At 35.4% G+C, this 21,379-nt stretch overlaps 1 protein-coding gene across 1 annotated transcript; it reads left to right on the top strand.

The window, feature by feature from the left end:
* The first annotated feature begins 3,866 nt into the window (after positions 1-3,866).
* On the top strand, positions 3,867-21,182 carry TrpRS (Tryptophanyl-tRNA synthetase). Its single transcript, XM_089238362.1, has 8 exons — positions 3,867-4,333; positions 6,946-7,054; positions 10,265-10,384; positions 12,602-12,784; positions 14,395-14,608; positions 14,842-15,015; positions 16,626-16,766; positions 20,627-21,182. The coding sequence occupies exons 1-8, from the start codon at positions 4,213-4,215 to the stop codon at positions 20,783-20,785; spliced, it is 1,221 nt and encodes a 406-aa protein (XP_089094488.1). The 5' UTR covers positions 3,867-4,212; the 3' UTR covers positions 20,786-21,182.
* The last annotated feature ends 197 nt before the right edge of the window (positions 21,183-21,379 follow it).

Genomic DNA, 21,379 nt, shown 5'->3' with positions numbered 1-21,379 from the left:
AGAAATTTCACTTCGGGAAGCCTACACAAGAAAACTTGGCCCTTTGGAGAGCCGAGTTGTTAAAAAGAACTGACCGAAAAGAAAAAATTGGAAGATTGATGGAGAGGATAACAACAGACGAGAGAACATTCATCCCCGACGGAAAGCCGCTTCGATCGCAAAGAGCAAGAAACTGCAGGGCACTTTCCACAGAGGAGGAGTCTTCGGACTTTGAAAACGAACAGAACACATAAAGACTCCGCGCCTTACAGGGGCAGCTGTCGCGTGGGCGGATCTGTCACGTGTAAATAGATGACTGTGTGATGCATATTGTGTATATGTATATATTGTATATTTTTTCTGTCATTAAAATCCAGGGGTTTTTGCGGTTGGGTCCCGGGGGTCTGGATGGGGTTGCTCCGGGCTGTTGCTCGGGCTTGTGGGCTCCTCCTGGTGGCTGCCCGGAGGGGGGCTGCTTATTGAGATGCCCTGGGGGCCGTGCATGGAGCTTGTTGGCGACTGTAGTCTTGGATAGAGGGTTGGGGGCGCAAAGGGGGGCGCCTTCCGGATATTCTCCGGGTGGCGCCCTGGCCCGGCGCCCCTGATTCTCGCCCAGCGCGACTGGGCAGAAAAGTTGATATCGAAAGAGAAAAAAGAATCTTAACCATGGTGAACGATTATGATAATCGACCTCTGATGGACTATCTAAGAGGTATAACTCACAACTTGTCGCTCTGAATGTTTCCCAACTTGAATTAACTTCGTAATTTGAGTTTCCGTTTAAATGTTTTTTAGTCTTTAACATTTAAGATACATTAAGGTAAGTGAAACCACTATTTTCATTAGCTCAAATTCAACATAGCAACTACCTTGGAGAAGTGAACGAAATTTCTTGAAAATATGACAGCAAGTTTTTTTAATCGTGCTTCCATAGGACTAATGTTTTAAAATGATTTTCTTTAGTGTTTCTTTTTCAAGATTTAATTTTATTTGTAGATGGCGAAGGGGTACCACTTGCCTCAGTGAGTGGTTGACATAGGGGTGATTGTGCTTAAAAATCATTCAAAAATCATTATATTAAATGAAAGAGATATAAACAAAGGAAACATAACATAATTTATTTGTCCCCAGTCAATTACGATAAAACTATACAAATTAGAGTTTACAATTAAATTGCATGCTTTATAACATCCGAAAGGAAATAAAAAGAGAGATAGAAAAAATTATATTTGAATGGACACGGTGGAAAGCTAATTCATAATGTCATGAAGAAATCTGGGACAGGGAAGAGAGCAGTAGCTAAAAGCTAGTAAAAAGTTCGGATACCCAAAATATTCACCTGAACCACAAAAAGCCCAAAAATTTTATTATTAGGAAAAACAAAGTTAATGGATAACCTTAGCATGCGGAAAACTCTGATGCTAATTACCTGCATTAGTATGTAATTTATGGTATTATGTTTATTTTAGTTAGAAGTATTTGTATACGTTATAAGTTCTATATTGCTTATGTTGCTCAGTTGGGGTTGATTTATGTTGCTATCATTGTCACACCCTGACCCAAGCACAAATTCTGTGATTCACTATTAAATATATCATGCAGAGAATATATATTTGAGGAATTTCTTGTCGACAATGTATAGAAATTTGAATTTTAACAGCTGTAAAAAAGTCTTATTTTTAAATTTCCTCGCAATACCCATGTATATTTCAGATCATCTTGCATTATCATGCCAAAATAATATTCAGACCCTATTTCTTGTCAGTTACATTGAGTAGTTGTTTGACAGGATCTTAATGCAGATGTGTGTTAGCATTTATGTAACTGGTCTTTGAAAACATGTATTTATTTTTTTGTCCGTTTAATTTCAGTTAATCTTTGACTAGCCATAAATTGATTTTAGTCCTGTTCTACTTTTTTTATGAGATATCCCCTTTCAGTGTTCTTAACGTATAGTACTATATCATCAATTGAAGATAACACTTATCTATTTAGGTTAAATTTGCAAAAACCATTGATATAAATTAGAAACAACTATGGTCCTAGAACAGAACCTTGTGGTACGATTTTTTTTTTACTTTTGATTTGTTATTCTAATCCACCTCGCAATATTTTATAGTTCTCTAGTGCAGGAAATCGGGTAGAGAAAAGAAGCCTAAAGCAACGATTACGTGTTGAATTTTTTAATTTTTTTAAATCTTAATTTACTACCTTGTCTGCGCCCTAACGTCCCTCTCCGCGAGAAATAGGAATCCCGTCAGAGAGAACGTGCGAAGAGTGGCTTATACGGCGAATTTAAAATTTCAAAATTTATTTCATTGCAATTTATTATTTTTATCGGCACCCCAACGCCCCTCACAGCGAGGAATGAAAATCTCTACAGAAAGCGTGAAGTGCGTCTTATACAGCGAAATTAAAATTTTAAAATCTATTCGATCGCCATTTATTATTCTTATCGGCGCCTTAAGCCCTCTCACCGTGAGAAATGCGAATACCGACAGAAAGAGCGAAGTGCGGCTTATAGGGTGAAATTAAATTTTTCAATTTGACCGTGTCGGGATTTCTACCCTGTCGGGATTTTGATTTGTCGGGATTTTGACCCTGTCGGAATTTTGATTTGTCGGAATTTCAGCCCTGTCGGGTTATGAACGGAACCGATTTCGTACTTATCAGTTACCTGGACAAACGTAGGCGCGTTTATTTTTTCCAACTGGCGCTTTTTAAGGAAAGTTTGTCACATCGATGGTAGCCTTTATCAGCAATATCATCAGGAACATTCCATCATAGTGCGGTTGCGAATTCAATTTGCAGGCCACCATTTTTGTTGCTATATCGAAATTTAGACGTCCTTGACCAAAGAAAATAAAAACGGCGGGCGTAAATAGAAAATTCGCTGCCATCAATGCTAGAGAATCGACAGTTTTTCGTTTGCTTTCTAAATAATAGGTAACAGCAACACGAGTCCTTTTTCTATTCGTGATTCATTTTTGAGGTTTATAAATTTAATGCATAGATGGCACTAAGCGCAGCAGTATTTCGCCATGTAAAATGTTATATATAGGGTAGCAAAAAGTCTCTAAAAACTTTAAAAATTCATAAAAACAGGGAAAATAACCAAAATAAAAAACTGTTTGCAGCGGTAGCATCGCTAAATCACGGGAATCTTTTTAAGACGAAAAAAAAAGCCGATAGGTGACTTTGGTACCAGCTACTTCGGTTGAAATATGCAAATGAGACGGTTATAAGCAGGGCCGTCTTAACAGCATCATGAGTTTTCTGAGGCATTACTAGGCTGACCATATTTCCTCGAGAGAAATACGGGACATTGAGATTCCAAATACGGGAAAATACGGGACCTCGCCAATTATCGCCAAAAATGACGCCAAAACCAAGCAAAGTTGCCAAATATTGTTAAAATTACGGTAAAATCACAATGGCGGGAAATGAAACGTTACTGCAAATTGCAGTGGATTAAAATGAATTTCACGAAAAAAACGTTCACCGAGACAAATGTGGGAGATAAATATTCTCATTTATAGTTGTAATTATCATAATATAGTTTATTAGTTGAAAAATAATTTCAATCTTTGACTTCAATAAAGAATAAAAATTCAAGTAAGCGTCGTGTAAAATACGGGAAAAACCGGGACACTTTTGCGAAAAAGTCGGGACGACCAAAAATACAGAAAATACCGGGACTGTCCCGGGAAATACGGGACGTATGGTCACCCTAGGCATTACCTATCAAATGCTCTAAAAATTCAACTGCTCCTTTTTCTGAGGCCCCGGGCCGTGCCCGAGTAGATCCATGCGTTCTGGCTATAAGAACTTGCGCTCCTAATCCACACCGTTGTAAACCGTGTATGTGGACCATCAGTTATTTTTCCGGTTTTTATGAATTTTTATAGTTTCTACACGGACTTTTTGTCTACCATGTAGTTTGAGTTTTATTTAAAACTAAAAAGTAAAGAAATATGTTTTCAGTTACATACATAAAAGTTAGATGGCATAAAACTACCAGAGTGTCATATCGTGGTCTTAGGAGTACAGAACTGTTTGTTCGGATACTTGTGCACTTCTCAATAATTTTTACATTCTCGAGTTGAAAGCCATCGTCTGTATGAATCTCACTTGTCCTTGTTCTCCTTAACTGATCCGGTTGTTTATGAGTGTCGAGCTGATGCAATTTTCAACGTAATCAAAAAAAAGATCGTTTAGCAAAGAACTAGTGACATGTCGGATTCTGTGAACGAGACCGAAACTTGTTGTGAAAATGGGGTTGAAGAGGATTGCGTTAATCCGTGGGAAGTTGTCAGCAAATCCGCAACTGGAGTGGATTACGACAAGTTGATAGGTCCGCAAGTTTCTGTACAATGCATGTGTTGTCTGCAAACTAATATTTACTCGGTTGCGGTGGGGAAATTGTTTTTATATACTGTTAATACCATCAAGTGGACTTGTAATATGGAAGAAAAGGATGGGGAAGATCTTTTTTGGAATACAAAAGATAAAATTTTCATTGTGATGTCATAGATATATCTAGTAACATTATTTATGTGACCATATGACCCGTATTTTTCCATAATTTTGACAGCCAAGAATTATTTTTTATAATTATTTTATATAATATACATATGTCCGGGTTTTTTCCACATTAAACAAAGCCTGCTTGAATTTATGCCAATTGGCTTTCATTTTACAATTTCGTCAATTATTAGTAGTTTAACGCCATTGTGACTTTTAGTGGCGATTGGCTATGTTCCGCTTTTAGGATCCTGTATTTTTTTCTTGTGCAATTATGGTCTTGTAACAATATGTGATAGCTTTTAGGGCGGTATTCACCAACATGGTTCAAGCTATAGTCACAATTTTTTGATAAGAGATAGACACGGATTGGTTAAATTCTGGGTTTTAACCAATCTATGTTGATCTCTTATCCAAAAATTGTAACTACAGGTTTAAACCATGTCCGTGAATACGGCCCTTAGTGAAGCAGCTATAGTGTGATCGATTTTTGGCAGTGGTGGCAGATTTTTTCTTTGGCGAGAAAGATGTCTGCCAAAGAAAAAAAATCAACACATCACCAAAAAGGAATTATACTATAGTTATCAGAACCAAAAAATAACACAGGCTAAGGTTCCATAAGCGGGGGAAGGGGATGGTTGCACCAAAATTTGATGATTTTCAGTTTCATGTAGAACCATTGGCGACACAGAATTTTTTCTTTTTGCTTGCCACACATCTTTCACATCATAAAAATCAAGACAGCCGACAAAAATTCACCTCCACAATTTTTTTTTTGGCAAGCTAGAACATCACAAGGAGGTATTCTGGAGCCAATGAAGAAAGAAAGCATTGGCTGTGGAATTCACAGACCCATTACATTGGGATTTTGTGTCCCTATTCTGGCAACCTGACGCCAACTGAATTTCTTGGTGCGATCTTGTTTCGAAACCATGATAGCTATGGCCCAAACTACATACTTTGACAGCTGCGGCAAGTACACATTTTGTCGCCCCCTTGTGATGCTCAAGTAGTAGTTAAATGTTTAATTAGGTAGATTTAATGGTTACTGGACATGTACTATTTGCCTCAACTTCTGGAGGGTCTCAAATAAAATCTCCCAACTTTACACTTTTTTCTAATTTATAGAGCCCAATATTTTTTTTTATTGGGGCTTCAATCGACTTTGTTCTGCTTCTGTTTGCACCTCTAAACCAGTGCCTAGAGTGTAAGACTCACCTGCTCCTTCCTAGTTGTGGCCCTGATGCTAGTAGCTCATTTCAGGCGAAAAACTACAAGTTCTTTTACAGGGGCGACTTCAGTCAAAAACATGGGAGAGATGGGGAGAAGGCAGTGTCAATGACTGAGCCCATTGATTTAATGTTTATGAATTGACATCATCAGCCTTTGAAGCCTATCTCCGCGTGTGGTCGAAAACTGAAGTATTTTTTTGTCTGACTGAAGAAAGCTGATCCATGGATAAATGAAAAAATTCATGACCAAAGGATGCGCAACAAGGAATAGGGCTTTATCCTATTGCTTAATCAATTTCAATTGTGATGAACACAATAATGACATCAAAAATTTCGGTGATGATAGCAATAAGAAATGAGCATGGTGCTAAAAATAGGTAAAGAAAGAGAGAAATCTGTTGAAAATCATCTTGAAACTTATTTTTCTCATAACAATACACATATCCCCCCCCCCCGACTACTTGCCGAAAGTGGCTGTTGTTCAGAGGTTATCTGTAATGTTAATGCTATGGGATGTATTCTGTTCCAACAAAATTTTGCCATTGTTTGGAGGTGGGCTTTAAAGGACAACATTTACGGGTTTCACTGTGAGAAGAATAATTGACAGGAAAAAAAATTGCCAAAAGTAAAAAATGCCAAACCAGATAGGAAATGGGGAAAAATTGATAATGGAAAGAAGGGGGAATACTATAGCTGTTTCCCTTTGAGGCAGACAAGATTTCAATAAAAAGATATTAGCCATTTTGTCACTTTCTGCCTAGTCGTCAATTTCAATAATTGTTTCCCGTTTGTTACCAGCAGGAACAATAATATAGTGTTATCTAGTTAGGCTATGATTCGGTGAGCAAGGTTGCTGCCAAATCGGCAATTTCCTCTGTCACGAGTAATTTACCTTGGCACTTTGGATCTCAAAAATTTTGAGACCCGAAGGTTTCTCGAGTCAACATGCTGTACTTATCTTCATGCCATTTTAAATTCCTGTAGTTGTTAGCGTCTTTGTTCTCTTGTGTTTCATGCTCGTTACTTAAATATACATCTATACATCGAAAATTTTTCCCCCATGAGTGAATAATAATCCAACAAGAGGTGTTCTATTGATGTCGGTTTCATTTTTGTATAGTTTCAGTTCTTTTAAAATTGTATCAAATTCAAAGCGTCACTTTAAAAAAAAAACTCTGTATAAAGAATATCTTGGACTTTATTTTTGCAGTTCGCTTTGGAAGCTCGAAAATCGATGAGAAGTTGATAGAAGAAATGGAGAAGGTTACAGGGAAACCAGTTCATCATTTTCTGAGAAGAGGAATTTTTTTCTCGCATAGGTATGCATTTGTCGTTTCATCTCAAACTTTCACCATCCGCAGCCCTCTCGCCTTGGTCATCATTTATCTGTAGCTCCCCAGAGTAGTACAGGAAAGAATCAATGTTGGGTTTTTGATGTGACAATTATCAAAAAACTGATTTAAACTGTTGAAAACCTAAATGAATGCTTTTGGACGATATTTTGAATCGAATATGTTTACAAAATAATAAGAAACTTACTTTTTACATATTACAATGTTTTGTTTTTAAACACCAATTTATTATAATAATTAAAACAAAATATTAATTGTAATTTGCAATTTTGCAAAGGGAAAGACGAATTATGCTTCTAACTTATAGTGAACTTTTGAGTGTATCAATGCCGAAGTTTTTCCTTCAGCTTTTATGCTATGCTGTATTCAAATTGTATATTTTACAAGATCTTGGAAACCTTTAAAGATTAAAAAAAATTCTCTTTAAAATTTGATAAACTTTCAGAAATAAGTTCAAAGTAGAAAATAAAGTCAAAAGTGATTGACAGAGGGAGCTATTCTTATAATCATCTTTATTCTAAGAAGATATAGAACTGTTGTTTTCTTCGACATAAAGAATATATTCATATATATCAAGGTTGGCAAGGTTTTTTGGGCAGTATGGTAAATACCATGGTTTTTACCGTACTTTCAAAAATCTCTGCCTCAAAAACCATACATGAAAAACTAAAGTCAGAGCAGATAGAGATGCAAAATGTCAGAGAATAATCTTTAGGGGAGTATATTCGCTCTTTCTTTCTCTCTCGAGAGAAGGCCTACTATTATAAATAACTTGAGAATATTCTTATTATATTCTGGATGAGAATACTCTCCAGTTATTTGTAATAGTCCTTCCAGAAAATATTCTCAAGAATGTTTATAGTAATCTATATATATAAAATTGATTTTCTGTGTGTGTGTGTGTGTGTGTGTATATGTTCTCTATACAAATCTACAATTTTAGATCGATCGTCACCAAATTTTGCATATATACCAAATGGGACCCGACTTGAACAATAGGCTACTTTAAAATTTTGTCAGAGCAGGGCAAATGCCCCAAATGGGCAACAATGGTTTTTGGGCCTCAACAATCATTTTCCAAACATTTACTTTGGTTACCGTGGTTCCCCAGCAATGCGTTTCAGACGTGTTTTATGCCTTTACAATGGTTTGTCACTTCTCTAATCCTGTTAGCATATGTATATGTATAATAGTTTATGCCTGCCTTTATAATGGTTGGCCGCATTTTCAAAACTCTCAGTAATGAGGCTTTCTGAATATACGTCATAATCATCATCAGCATCACTTTGAGGGTCAGGAAAAGGGTAATCCTCATAGAAATCAGTGTTAAAATTGCCGATTTTACTGTAGAAATGCAGAAATTTGGCGGGTTTTCTGCCACACATCAAAATTTTAAAAATTCTATTGAATTCTAGATTTTTGAAATATTGAGTTTGCTTAGAGATATACGAAGTCCAGGAGATTAAATATGAAGTAATTAGCCAGACCTACTTTTGAGTGGAGATCCATGCAGTAACATTGATTTCAACTTCTTATTTATATCTTCTCAAGTATGAAAATTAATGTCTCCTTATTGTCTAACTGCATAAATTCACACATATAGTTTAGATTGTTTTCAAATTAATTATGGGCTCATAAAGTACATCGAAGAAATTCCACAGCTTTATTGATATTTTTTGAAGCAGAAACAGGCAGATGAATAACTAGAACTTCAGGGAGGGGGGGGGGGAATCGAAATACTTGGCACCCCTCGAAAAAGAGTCTTTTAATATTCAACTGTATAAATTCATATAGTTTAGGTTGTTATAAAATGAATTATGGGCCCATAAAGTGCATCGAAGAAATTCCACAGCTTTAACTAAGCATTTTTGGAAGCTGAAATAGGCAGATGGATAACTTGAAGTTAAAAAGGGGGGGGGGGGAGAATCGAAATACTTAGCGCCGTTAAAAAAGCAAAAAAATATATATTCAATTCTACGTTTCTTGAAATCTAGATTTGTTTCTTTCATGAGTCGCGCAGTTAGTCGCCATATTGGTTCAACTTGGACACGGTTTGTATGTCCCTCGAAGAAAGAGATCCAAAAAGCCTCATTGAAGAAAACCCGGGCAACGCCGGATATTATAGCTAGTATATGTAATATTATAATAAATTTCTATAAATTGTGTGCTTGAGAATAATCACTTCAGGATTAATAATCGAGAATATTCTCCAAAATGATTGTTGTAAATTATTGAGAACAATTATTATTTTCGATAAGAATATTCTCTAGTAATTTATGAAAAAAAATGGTAGCCTTTTTAGAGAATATTCTCCCTCCCCATCAAGAAGACGTGGAAAATCGAAGTTTGTATCCCACAATATTAAACTTTAAAAGCAAGAAAATGAAACCAACATGGCTGAGTTGCACAACTTGCAAAGAAATATGAGTGATAAAAGTATTAATATTTAAATTTACATAAAGATGTAGACCTACATCGAAGAAAACAACAGTTCTGTATCTTCTTAGAATAAAGGTGATTATAAGAAATAGCTCCCTCTATCAATCAATTTTGACTTTATTTTCTGCTTTGAACTTATTTCTGAAAACTTATCTAATGAAAAAAAAAAAATTTAATCTGTTAAAGTTTTCAAAATCTTAATGAAAACTTTTGAAACCTCTCACACTAGTACCGAGAATATCCTCACGAATTCTGAGAATATTCTCAATCTAAAAGTTTTCATTATGACCTCATAATGACAACTTTTAGATTATGTTAAAAATTGTTTTGTTTTAAATGTTTCTCTCAATAAAAACTGAATTATATTTCATAATATAAACAAACTTAGTGAAAAATTTTAAATTATTTAAAAGAAAAAGTAATATTCTCGATTATTCTCCAATTTTTACATAAAGAATATTTTATATTGACTATCTCATAATGTATTTGACTATCTCATAATGTATTTGACTATCTCAGAATATTCTCGTTCTCAGAGAATATTCTTACCTCACATCTCCTGCTCCTTCAACTTTGGGTCATGAATGCAGAACAAATTATTATAACTCAATATTTTAGGTGACTCCCTGAACTTGATTGTTCCATTAATCGAGGTCCTACTGTATTCTAACTTTTGTGCTAACAAGAGGATGATGTTGTAAAATTGTATTTAATCTATTTCTTTTCATTCGTTTGAAGGGATGTGTTTGAAATCTTGAAGAGGCATCGTGAGAAGAAACCCTTCTTCTTGTACACCGGGCGAGGACCTTCGTCGGAAGCTCTGCATCTGGGTCATCTGATCCCATTCATTTTCACAAAGTAAGAAGTCCATTCATCATATGTTGGTGCAGATTTACCTTTGCTTATCATAAATGGTAGAACACATGATGCTGGTTGCTGCATGTTCAAAGTTGTCATGTTTTATCAGACTGATCTCGAAACAAAGGCTACACTGTTCAGCCTCATTGATTGGGGTGGGAGGTTTGATTCAACAAGTGCACTGTGTAGACCAGTGCTCATGGGAATTCCTTGTTAAACATTTCACCCAATTCTCATTTCACCCATTTCTCAGCCACCTTGTTGGGCATTTTGCCTGTTGTGGCATTGTATTTGTATTTGTAGCGGCTTCAGAATTTTAAATTTATTAAAATATTGTCTTTGTATTGATTTTCTTATTTCATTTATCTTGGCTGTCAGTAGTTTAGCAAACTATGTATCCCATTTTGACCCATGTGTAAAATTTGATCTTACATTTGAAAGTCTCTCCTCCGCAGAGGGCAGCCAGGACTTTAACACGACACTTACATCACAAAAATATTCAGGCATTTGCTATTTTCACTTCAAAATATAGGATGCGATATCCCTGTTGATAAGATACTCGCCTAAAGTACCAAAGGATGTTTAGAGATGTCGCAAGTTTGATACCCGGTTTGTCCTTGTCAGAAAACTTTCCTGACACAGGGATACAACAAAAAACTGTGACTTGACCGCAGCAAAAAATTGCATTTGTAAAGAGTCGCCTATCGAGGGGTCAGTGCACCAACCTCTCGATGAGTATAAAAAACAAACCTGCCGTTCGGAATCGGCAATAAATTGTAGGTCCCGGTCTAATTAGCCCTCATGTGCCGAAAAATCAAAAATGATCACTTCAAAATATAGAAGACAGATGGCAACACCAGTACAACACAAAACTATCATGATTCTGACAACATAAATATATTAGGGTTGTGCATATGCACACAAACACAGAAAAATTCTTACATGTACCGATTCATTAGAAATTCTCCTAAAGGAATGTGTAGGTACTCAGGTCAACCATTTTGGAGTTTGCCCAGATACCACGCCAAAAACAAAAATAGTTTATAGAGAATTCATCAGGGTTGCCAGAAAACAAGGCAGAAATTGTATAAATATGTTGTGGTGACACTCCCATCTTTTATTGGTGCTTGAAGTACACTGTTTGGGGTTATTTGATCATTTTTGTTGCTCCACAGTAATTTTTTTTAAATAATGTGATCATAATGTATTTTCTACACATAGGGCTAATTAGACGGGACCTACAATTTATTTCCGATTCTGAATGGCACGTTTGACCTTTATTTTTTTTACTCACTGAAGGGATTGAACAACATAATGCATAAGTATCAATGCAATATGAGTTGCGTGTACAGTCAAGTAGTGGAAGTCCAGGAAATTGTTCAACTATTTTCATCGGTTCGAAGGAAGTTGAAAAGCTAGAAAAACAGTTGAATGGTAAATGTAGTAAGTGCCAAAATCTAAAATGTTGAGAAATCGCAAAAAAACTGATTTTGCAGCCCGCAGGGATGTTCACTCTAGTGACCTCTTTACATGCTCTTTTGAACATCTCACAGTACTACCAGAAGCTTTTCACGTTTACTACATTATAAAACCTTGCTCATTTGACACTTTGACGTGAAGCACAGTGTTTCAATTTTTTTTGCCACTTACATCGTTTACCACTTTTAGTCTCCGGTTAATGTAGACAGCTCATTTCAATAATCAATTTGGTTAATGAGTGGATATGCACATTTTAAGATGGACCCCCAGGGTTAGATCCATTCAAATTGTCCGTGTTTATCAATGTGGTCGATCCATATAAACTGTGTTTATTCCCTGCCCATGGAGCATAAGAAGTGAAGTGTGAAACTAAGGTGCATCTCAAATTTTAGAGCCGCACATGCTACATTTTATAAATAATGCATTTTTGTCTGCAACCCTACACATGTAATTCATATTTTACTTTTTCAGATTCGTTTTCATACCTACATTGTTTCTTGCCAGTAATCAGAAAGTACAAATCTAGATAGCTTCTGTGAAACACATTTTTATTGCATTCACTTGCCCTCTAACGCTTTATTTCTTGAATTCCAAATGTACATTACAGGGCGATTTGTGCCTGTCAGGTTGTGTTCTATCTCTCCCTAATGTTTTTGAACCATGAATTTCTTAACACCCTGTATAAAAAAATTTATATTCTCACATATGTATAGATATTTTTTTTTATCTTTGACATAGATGGTTACAGGAAACGTTTGACGTTCCTCTTGTGATTCAGCTGACTGATGATGAAAAATTCCTGTGGAAAGATCTCACTGCTGAAGAAGCTAATCGATTGGCCTTTGAAAATGCAAAGGATATTATTGCTTGTGGTTTCGACATCGAAAAGACATTTATATTCTCAGACTTTGAATATATGGGGTGAGTAGAATATCGTTACACCATTTTGAAAAAAAAAAATTGATGACATTCATGTTCAATCATTTCGAAAAATGCAATTATCGTTAGGCCCTTCTCACATAATGATACTGATGCTGCCTAGATATCAGGTGACAAAACATATGTATTTCTATGACGCTACTCAGACTGGAATACTGAAGCATTGACAATTAGAATACCTGCGCAACCGGTTGATTTGAAACTTGTTGTGGTAGTCTCCTCACTACTCCAGTCTTGCAGTCAGAAATATTTCTTTATATTTGCAATGCACCCTTTTACATACAAAGGGCACATTCTCCTCTCACATATGTGTTCTTTTGCAGTTAGTTGATTGTTCAACGTTCTTGGGCAATCATGTATACTTGTGTCTTTCATATACACTAATAAATGGCTCCTCTATCTTCTCACACTATAGTACAGTGAAAATTGCATGAAACGGAATGTGAATGTCAAAGAACTAAAACAATTTTCTGTTTTGAAAAATTCTCTCATGTCAAATCACTAATCATAGACGGGGACTATCTTTTAACTCCATTTGAGAGAGATTTCTGTCTTGTATGTAAAGCATCTTTCTTACAGTTCCATAGTATTGGTAAATATTTGTGTAGTAGTGTGAAGTTGGTAAAAAAGGTGGTATCAAAAATTATGTCTAATGAGTCTGCTGGGTTTCAATGTGTTTTTTAATAACGTCATGTGTGCGAGAAAAAGCAAATTTATTCTGTCTTTTGGTCTCTAGGCTAATCAAAATTGATTCGAGTTTTCCAGTGTAAAGAGGACTGTAGTCTCACTGAAAGAATAATCTATGAATACAGTAGAATCTCGATCATCCAGAACTCTTTGTCAATCAATATATTTTTCCTTTTTGACAATTTTTCTTCACTTGTCAGTGGAGAGATTATTGCCAAAAATCAGAACTCTGCTGCATATGAAAATGTTAATGAATTAAAATGGGACTTTGCAAGTGCGAATTATCAACAATGATTTGTGTTGCTTGTAAGGAATTGTGTGGCAACAATATTGGGACTCAACAATTCAATATTGGTGGCAAAAATACTTATCACATTCAGCTCCTAAGCTTAAGTTGGCTGAATATTTTCCAATGTCCATTATTTGAGTATAATTAGTTTTCACGGACCTAGATCTCAAAATCAATGCATATTAGATTGCCTGGAAGTTTTGATTCAACGACATTACTTAATTAAGGATTCGGGTTCTCGAACCCCACTGTGGCCAAGTGGTGAGTGGGTAGCTGAAGTTGATTTTCTGTGGTTCCCAAATTCGAAGCGTGAATGATTAATTATTACTATTCAATCATTACATTTCATTCAAAGATAGAAATTGATGGAAGCACTACACATAATAAGCATTACACAAAAACAAACTTTGCATTAGAGTCGCAATATGCTCACATGCACGCACATTAATTTGTTAGAAGTTCTGGAGAGGAATATGGACGAGGTGCATGTGTGGTTTAGTAGATGCTACTTATTTGAGGTTTTACAGTTTTTTTTCTGAGTCCATTATCGCAAAGTGTATGAGATGTAAACTTTTCAGTATGACCCAACAAGTTTTTTTTTATTTTTTCTATTCAGGCAATGTCAGAATTTCTACCGTAATATTGTGAGAGTTCAAAAGAGTGTCACGTTCAATCAAGTGAAAGGTATATTTGGCTTTGGTGACAGCGATTCTATTGGTAAAATAGCTTTTCCAGCAGTACAGGCGGCACCTTCGTTCAGTTCTTCGTTCCCAGGAATATTCGGGAACAAAGCTGACATACCTTGCCTTATCCCATGCGCCATCGATCAGGTAATCCAGACAATGATGTTCAATTTTTGAAATCTCCTAAGCGAATCTCAGACTTGATTATAGTTACATCTGCAATAAAATTTTGTATCTGATGTTTCCTTAAATCTATGAAATTACATTCAAACATTTTCAGCTTTGGGATTATTGCATCGTAATTCAGATAAATAATATTTTACCAATTTTTTCTCCCTTAAAAATATATATTTAGATTTTTATAAATGAAATATTTACAGGATCCCTATTTCAGGATGACGAGAGATGTTGCGCCTAGGCTCGGCCTTCCCAAACCAGCGTTGATACATTCAGAGTTTTTCCCTGCCCTGCAAGGAGCACAAACAAAGATGAGTGCCAGTGATCCAAACAGCTCAGTCTTTCTGACAGATACACCGAATCAAATTAAGAACAAGGTAATGTTTGACCTATCATGCATCTGTTCCAATTCAAAGCATGACGCACGCAAAACCGCTTCTATACTTGAACTCGCAAGTGTCAACAGAGTGTTACTGTTGCACATTAATTTCGGTGCTTTGTTATTTTTTGTTACAATTATAAAATTTTGAATTTATCATTTTCATACATATAAGTACAATACAAAGACTAGGTGCGGATCTATGGGGAAGGTGACCACCCTTCCCCCAAGCGAAATGTGATAATTCTTGAAATTCTCAGAACTTCTATATGATAACATTGCAACAACAAATTCAAGAAAACTTCTCAAAAAAACTTTTAAAACCAGAACATTTTTCAAAAAAGTCAGGATGGAAGAAAAACAACCAAAAAACAGGATTATCGTGAAAAATACATGACGAAAGCGGGACATGTAGTCACCCAATGTGAGCCTAATTTTTTTAGTGATTTGTGAAATCACTTCTCACAACAGCGAGCTCTAGATCCGTCCCTGACAAAGACAATACAAAAACAAACACGCAACATATAAACTACACACAACCGATCTCCCAGGGACCCTATTATGTCCATCCAGGGCAGATGCATGAAAATCATACCGGTGTTTTCTCATGGCAACACACCGTGTTAGTTGTGGAGCTCATAGACATGTATGCATGTAAATGGTTATTTTAGTTATTGAATACACTTTGTCACAAAATAGTCGATGTACCATGAAAGAGCTACCAGAGACAAAATCTGGTGGTTCGAATGTTTGTGTATGACAAAAAAAAAATTGATTAGAATTTCTAAAAACAAAAATTTGAACAAATCAACCAACAATTATATCTGAAGCACACATGCTCAACACATGGCCTGCGAGCCAAATGTGTCCCTCAGGAGTTATCTGATGTGGCCTGCAACCTCAAACATAATTTTGTAAAAATGAATTAAGCAGTACATTGCTGGATCACTTAGGATGATTGCTGGATCACTTTTTGCAGTCTCATCACATGTCCTCTATGTTCAAAGCAGTTGCAAATCTAAAGGGAGAAGGTATTGTTACAGTTAAAGCAGGATTAGGGTGCAGTGGTAAGATGCTCCTCTAACACTATGAAGAGGCTACTGTCAAGTTTGCAGGTTTGCAAAGAAAAGTTCTTTTCTTTTTTGGACATGAAGTAGCCATCAATAGATGGTGCTTTCTCAATGCACCCTTATTGAATGTCCCCTCAGTGCTCCAGACAAGGACAGAAATATATCACAACTTTCTCTGGAAAGGAAGATTTCCGACCCAATTCCATTGGTAGTGAATTGCTCTATGGCGATATGACTGGACCAGAAATTTGTTTTTTTACATATATTGCGCTCGTGTCCGAAATTAGGCATTTTACAAAGTGACTGACCAGTTTCTGGTGACTTTGAAGTGACTAGACTTCAGAATTTGGTTGTAGCATATACATCATCATGTGTGGAGCTCAGTTTGAATTTTCTATCATTTGTATTACCCGGTCAAATGGTTCCCCCGCTCGTTACGTTATAGTTCGATTATTTTTTCATGATGTTTAAACTTTTTTTTTCTGTCACATATGTTTTAATGAAGTAAATAAAAAATTTATTTCAACAAATATTTCAGATCAATAAATATGCATTTTCCGGTGGCGGCGCAACCATTGAGGAACATCAGAAGTACGGGGGAAACTGTGATGTTGATATATCATACCAGTACCTTAGGTTTTTCATGGAAGATGATGACAGGCTAGAAACAGTTAAAAAGGTAAATAGGATTGTTGTTATCGCATTACTGTATTTCTCGTGCTTTAGCAGAGAGGATATACCATCGCTATTTCTTCTAAAATCGATGTTCGCTTAAAATATGTATACTTCGCTGGTTTTTTTTCCAAATCATTTCCTTCAACTGCTCCAAAAGACTGGATATAATCGAAGTGGTGGAAAAAATGCTTGGAAAATCAGATTGGCTAATACAATTCAAGCTTTTTTTTGACATATTAACTGGTGGGATTTTCGACCCACCAGTAAAAGAGAAAACATGTTCACTCATGGGTTATGATCTTTTTTTCTGTCAACGATTATGACTTCTGCCACACTGTTATATGTCCTTTCTCTTCAAAGTGGTCCGACAGCTTGAATTTCTTATAAAATGGCCTGATACAGTAGATTCTCGATTATTTGTAGCTTTCACAGATTTTCTTTTTTTTAAAAGAATCTTAACCCATTAAAGACCACTTTGATGTTTAGGAAGAAGAAGAAAAACACTGAGTGTGGAACCACTCCCACCATTTATTGGGAAAGAAAAAAATTGAAATTTTGAATGTCAAATTTTCTTACCGAATAGCGTCAATAGGTTAATATACAGGATGTCTAAATTGATGCCTGCAGCATGTGTTTCGAGTTGCCTACAGTCTCAACTAACCATAAAAAAAATATGTCACATGTTACAAATATCTTAATGAAGAGTTGGGGATAATTTTCAAATCCGATTTAACCCTTTAGCTGCTCAATTGTCTTTGAAAGATTGATGCGATAGTGTTAGAATTAAATTTCCAATAAAACACAGGATGTGATTTCTTAAAAAAAGTACTCATGGAAACTCACGGAGAGATAGTGCGATTTCTCATTAAATATGCTTAAATTGCTTTTCCTGAATTTAAAAAAAAATAACAAGACTAAAAAATGGAGAGTATTTTCATGCTCAATTATAGGATAAAAGATTGTTGCGCAGCTTTTGATTTGGAATCATAGTGTTTGTAGAATAGTTTCACCAGCAAAGCTTGTAAATTCATTGTCATTATATTTGGCAAAAAAAATGAGAATGTAAATAGTTGTGCTGAAGTTACTTAGATATCCTGCTGCAAACCTTGAGCAGTTTGGTCACATGTTTACAAGAAATTAGCACTTGCAATATTGTTTAAAAAAAATACAGCCTGTAGTGGTGAATGTCAGAACTGATTTTTAATTATCTATTTAGGCCTATTTTGCTGTAATTTTCTTTTCCATCCCTTCGTTAAGACTTTCCCAAAGTATTGTAGTCCTCTGGCGTCATTTAAAGCTGTAGTCAGTTCTGAGCACATGTCAAATGAAATTATAGATACCTTGTATTAACGAAATTCTCGTAACAACATCAACGTATTAACATTATTTGGAAATTGCAGTTGAAGAATAAATGAATTTTTCCCCATTTAAATTGAGTTTTTATTGCTTAAAGTCAATTTACAGATTATCTTTCGCCCTTGAGGGATTCAACAGCACAGATAATAGAGTCCAATGTAAATTATGTCAGTTGATGTCGTCCTTACTGATTAATGATGCGTCCTTACTGACATACAGAATTTCGCCTCTCATCTGTTGTTTACTATTGTAATGGAGTCGTATCTGGAACAGAGGTGTGTGATTGTGTTTCAAAAGTGGCAAAACCTATTGAATAATGGAGAATGCATGTGGTGGTGACTATTTGTGTCAGTCTAAATGTGCTTTTGTTGTTTAAAAACATTTAGGATAGTAGAGAGAGCATATGACATATAAATAGTATGGTGTCCTCATACTACCTCTACTTAACCATACACGCTCCTTCGAATAAATTCCTCTTCAAAATTTCTAATCTGTACCTGACAGAATATGTGGTCTGAGTGCGTGGCCTCCAGAACATAAAGTATGTTATGTAAGTATTGGGAGATCTGTATTTTCTCATACTACTCAAACTGAATTGAACATCGAAGCTTTGTGAGCTGCACTGACTGCAGGGGACTAATTCACCTGGAATTTGTTCTTGAAGGGTAAATAGTGTGAATGCAGCATTCTAAATGGATATAATGGATTTGACTAATGAAACGTATTGAGGGCAACCAGAAAAATAAGCTCTCACTATACAACAATGCACCATCCCAATTTTCTGCTATTATTTGTCAATTTTTGGGGATGAAAAAAAAAGGAGCTGTGTTACACTATCCTCTTTATTCACCAGATTGAGTGTCAATGAATTACATTGTTTTCAAGGCTGAAACAAAAGTGATTTAATGATGTCAAGACAATCCAAAACATCAGTACAAGTTATATATATAAGGCATATATTCCAGCAGAGGATTTTTAGCTCGTTCTTGAAACGCTCAAGACATATCGTCACCTTATAATGAAAACCCATAAATTTTTTTGCATAAATGACTTTTTGACACTTTTAGATTGAGAACGCCATATCTATATTATAGCTTTTGAAATAAAAGAAAAGAAAATCAGCAATGATCTGCTCTCTATAGAAAAAAAAATGAACTCCGTTTTGGATGTTATTCAGTGGGACATCCCACTTTTTTTTTTCTTCCTATAAAGTTGGGAATTTTCTATGTACAAGGTTTTAGAGGACGATGTGCAGAATGATCAGTGATAATTTTTTTTTTGCCATACTTTTTGTTTCTTTGTCAGCTTGTCAGACAGTTTACAATGGAACTTTAGTTAATGAGTGATTCTCTCACATATTACAAGCAAAAAATTTTGCGTTTTGCTTATTCAGTTTCATTAATCATAACTGAGTCTATGCTTTTTCGCTTTCCCTTAAACACTGAATTGTGGGTAATATTCTCACGCTTAGTCTCAGATCAGCTCGCTTCACTCGAAAAATGAACACATGCGCGAGCATGACTGTTTACGATACAAAACTAGATACCAAGTTTTAAATTCTGCTTGGAGAAAACTGCAAGCTGATTGCATTATTGAATGTGACTTTGAGGGGATGAAAAAGCTCATGAACAGGAGTCTTCCAACATTTGTCGAGGAGATTATGTATGTGGTATTTTTGGTTGTAGCTTTCTTTTCTAATCGGTAGATGGTGCTTCTGCATGCAGGAAAATAAACAAGATTATGAAGATGAAGAGATTAAAATTGGCAACAGTGAGTTGTTGAGAGAGGTTGGCAGGAAACGCCACGGTTTTTTCATGTCTGTTATCGTCTGGTATTTTTTGTGCACACAATAAATGTTGTATGTTTTTTCTCTGTGAAGAGCCCACATGTATATTGGGGAAGACCATGGGACTAGATCTAGTCCCGCTGTCTTCCCCAATATGTATGCACCTCGAGGTACATGAGGATAACATTGAAGAACTAGTAGTAGAACATGGGCCAGAACTTGACCGTAGACAAACTGATGGATCTCCTTTACATACAACAGCAAGAGTTTATGGACGGTATCTGGTCTGAGGAAAAGTCCCTCACACCTCAAATGAGATCAGAGAGATGTATAGAATGTAGGAAACTGTGCAAAAGGGCCGAACGAATTATGCTTATTAACCGAAGTTCCACTCTATATTCATTTCTCTGAAAATGTCTGTAACACTTTCTCTCAAAGTATTTTCAGCCTCCTTTTCATATAAATGTTATGATTATGCAAATTTTACTAAATGATATTTTTCGACTTATAGGCCATATAAATATTCAAATTTTTATATATATTTTATGATTGTGAGGCTACCGCAGCTGAGTTTTCTTTTTTGCTGACACTTTATTATATGTGGTATACATAACTTTGCAAATTTTATGGATTCTAAAATTATTTTTCTTGAACGCTCTTCGTGAAACACTCTGAACACAGTTATTAATTCCAGTTGATTTGTGAACATTTTCTCCTTCCAGGATTATACATCCGGAAAGTTATTGACAGGATACCTAAAGAAAGAGCTCATAGGAATATTACAGAAAATAGTAGCAGATCACCAGGAACGTAGGAAACTTGTCACCGACAATATCGTAAAGCAGTTTATGACTCCTAGGAAACTGAATCTTCAATTATAACCCATTTTGCTATCAGTCTATGCATTTCCATAGGAGGAATTTCTTTTTTTAATGCCTATTAATATTTATTCCACAGTGTTTTGTGCTTGGAAATGCTCTGTAAAATTCTCTGTCTATGAGTCAGTTTCTGACAGGAATCATAGTTAAAATCTATAGATTTGAAGATTTGAATGGAGACAGCTGTAATACACCAAAATGCATTTGCGAATTCCCTGTTGGTCAATTTAGATTAACTTAGGTTTTTATTTTATGTGAAAGGAAAAAAAAGTTCATTATTATAATATAAAGAAAAAAAGTGCTCAAGATCCTACATCTATTGCCGTCTATTCACTGGAATTCATATTTCAACAATATTTTTTATTCAGATACAAAAATAATAAAATACCTATTAAAACTGCGGAGTGTTTCTTTTTGTTGATATTTATTAAGGCATCTCATTTCTTGTTAATTTATGCCAAACATTTTTTCAATATGAAAGCTCTCACAGAACCCTAGGTGTTTATGAGGGTGTTCTGCAGAGCCCTTATCTGTTATAAGAAGCTGTTCAACCGAAAAAATTTTGAATATTTTTCAAATATACTTGGTGTCCTATAA

Source organism: Pholcus phalangioides, unplaced genomic scaffold (assembly GCF_987345545.1).
Source record: "Pholcus phalangioides strain wild (caught in Gottingen) unplaced genomic scaffold, Ppha-v1.0 ptg000010l_1, whole genome shotgun sequence".
Lineage (NCBI taxonomy): Eukaryota > Metazoa > Arthropoda > Arachnida > Araneae > Pholcidae > Pholcus > Pholcus phalangioides.
This window is presented reverse-complemented; position numbering and strand designations above follow the sequence as displayed.

Excerpts from the sequence above, each read along its gene's own strand:
- TrpRS (XM_089238362.1), top strand. The coding sequence starts at position 4,213 with ATGTCGGATTCTGTGAACGAGACCGAAACTTGTTGTGAAAATGGGGTT. Across the intron at positions 10,385-12,601 it reads ATCCCATTCATTTTCACAAA|ATGGTTACAGGAAACGTTTG; the intron begins GTAAGAAGTCCA and ends TCTTTGACATAG. Across the intron at positions 12,785-14,394 it reads TCAGACTTTGAATATATGGG|GCAATGTCAGAATTTCTACC; the intron begins GTGAGTAGAATA and ends TTTTCTATTCAG.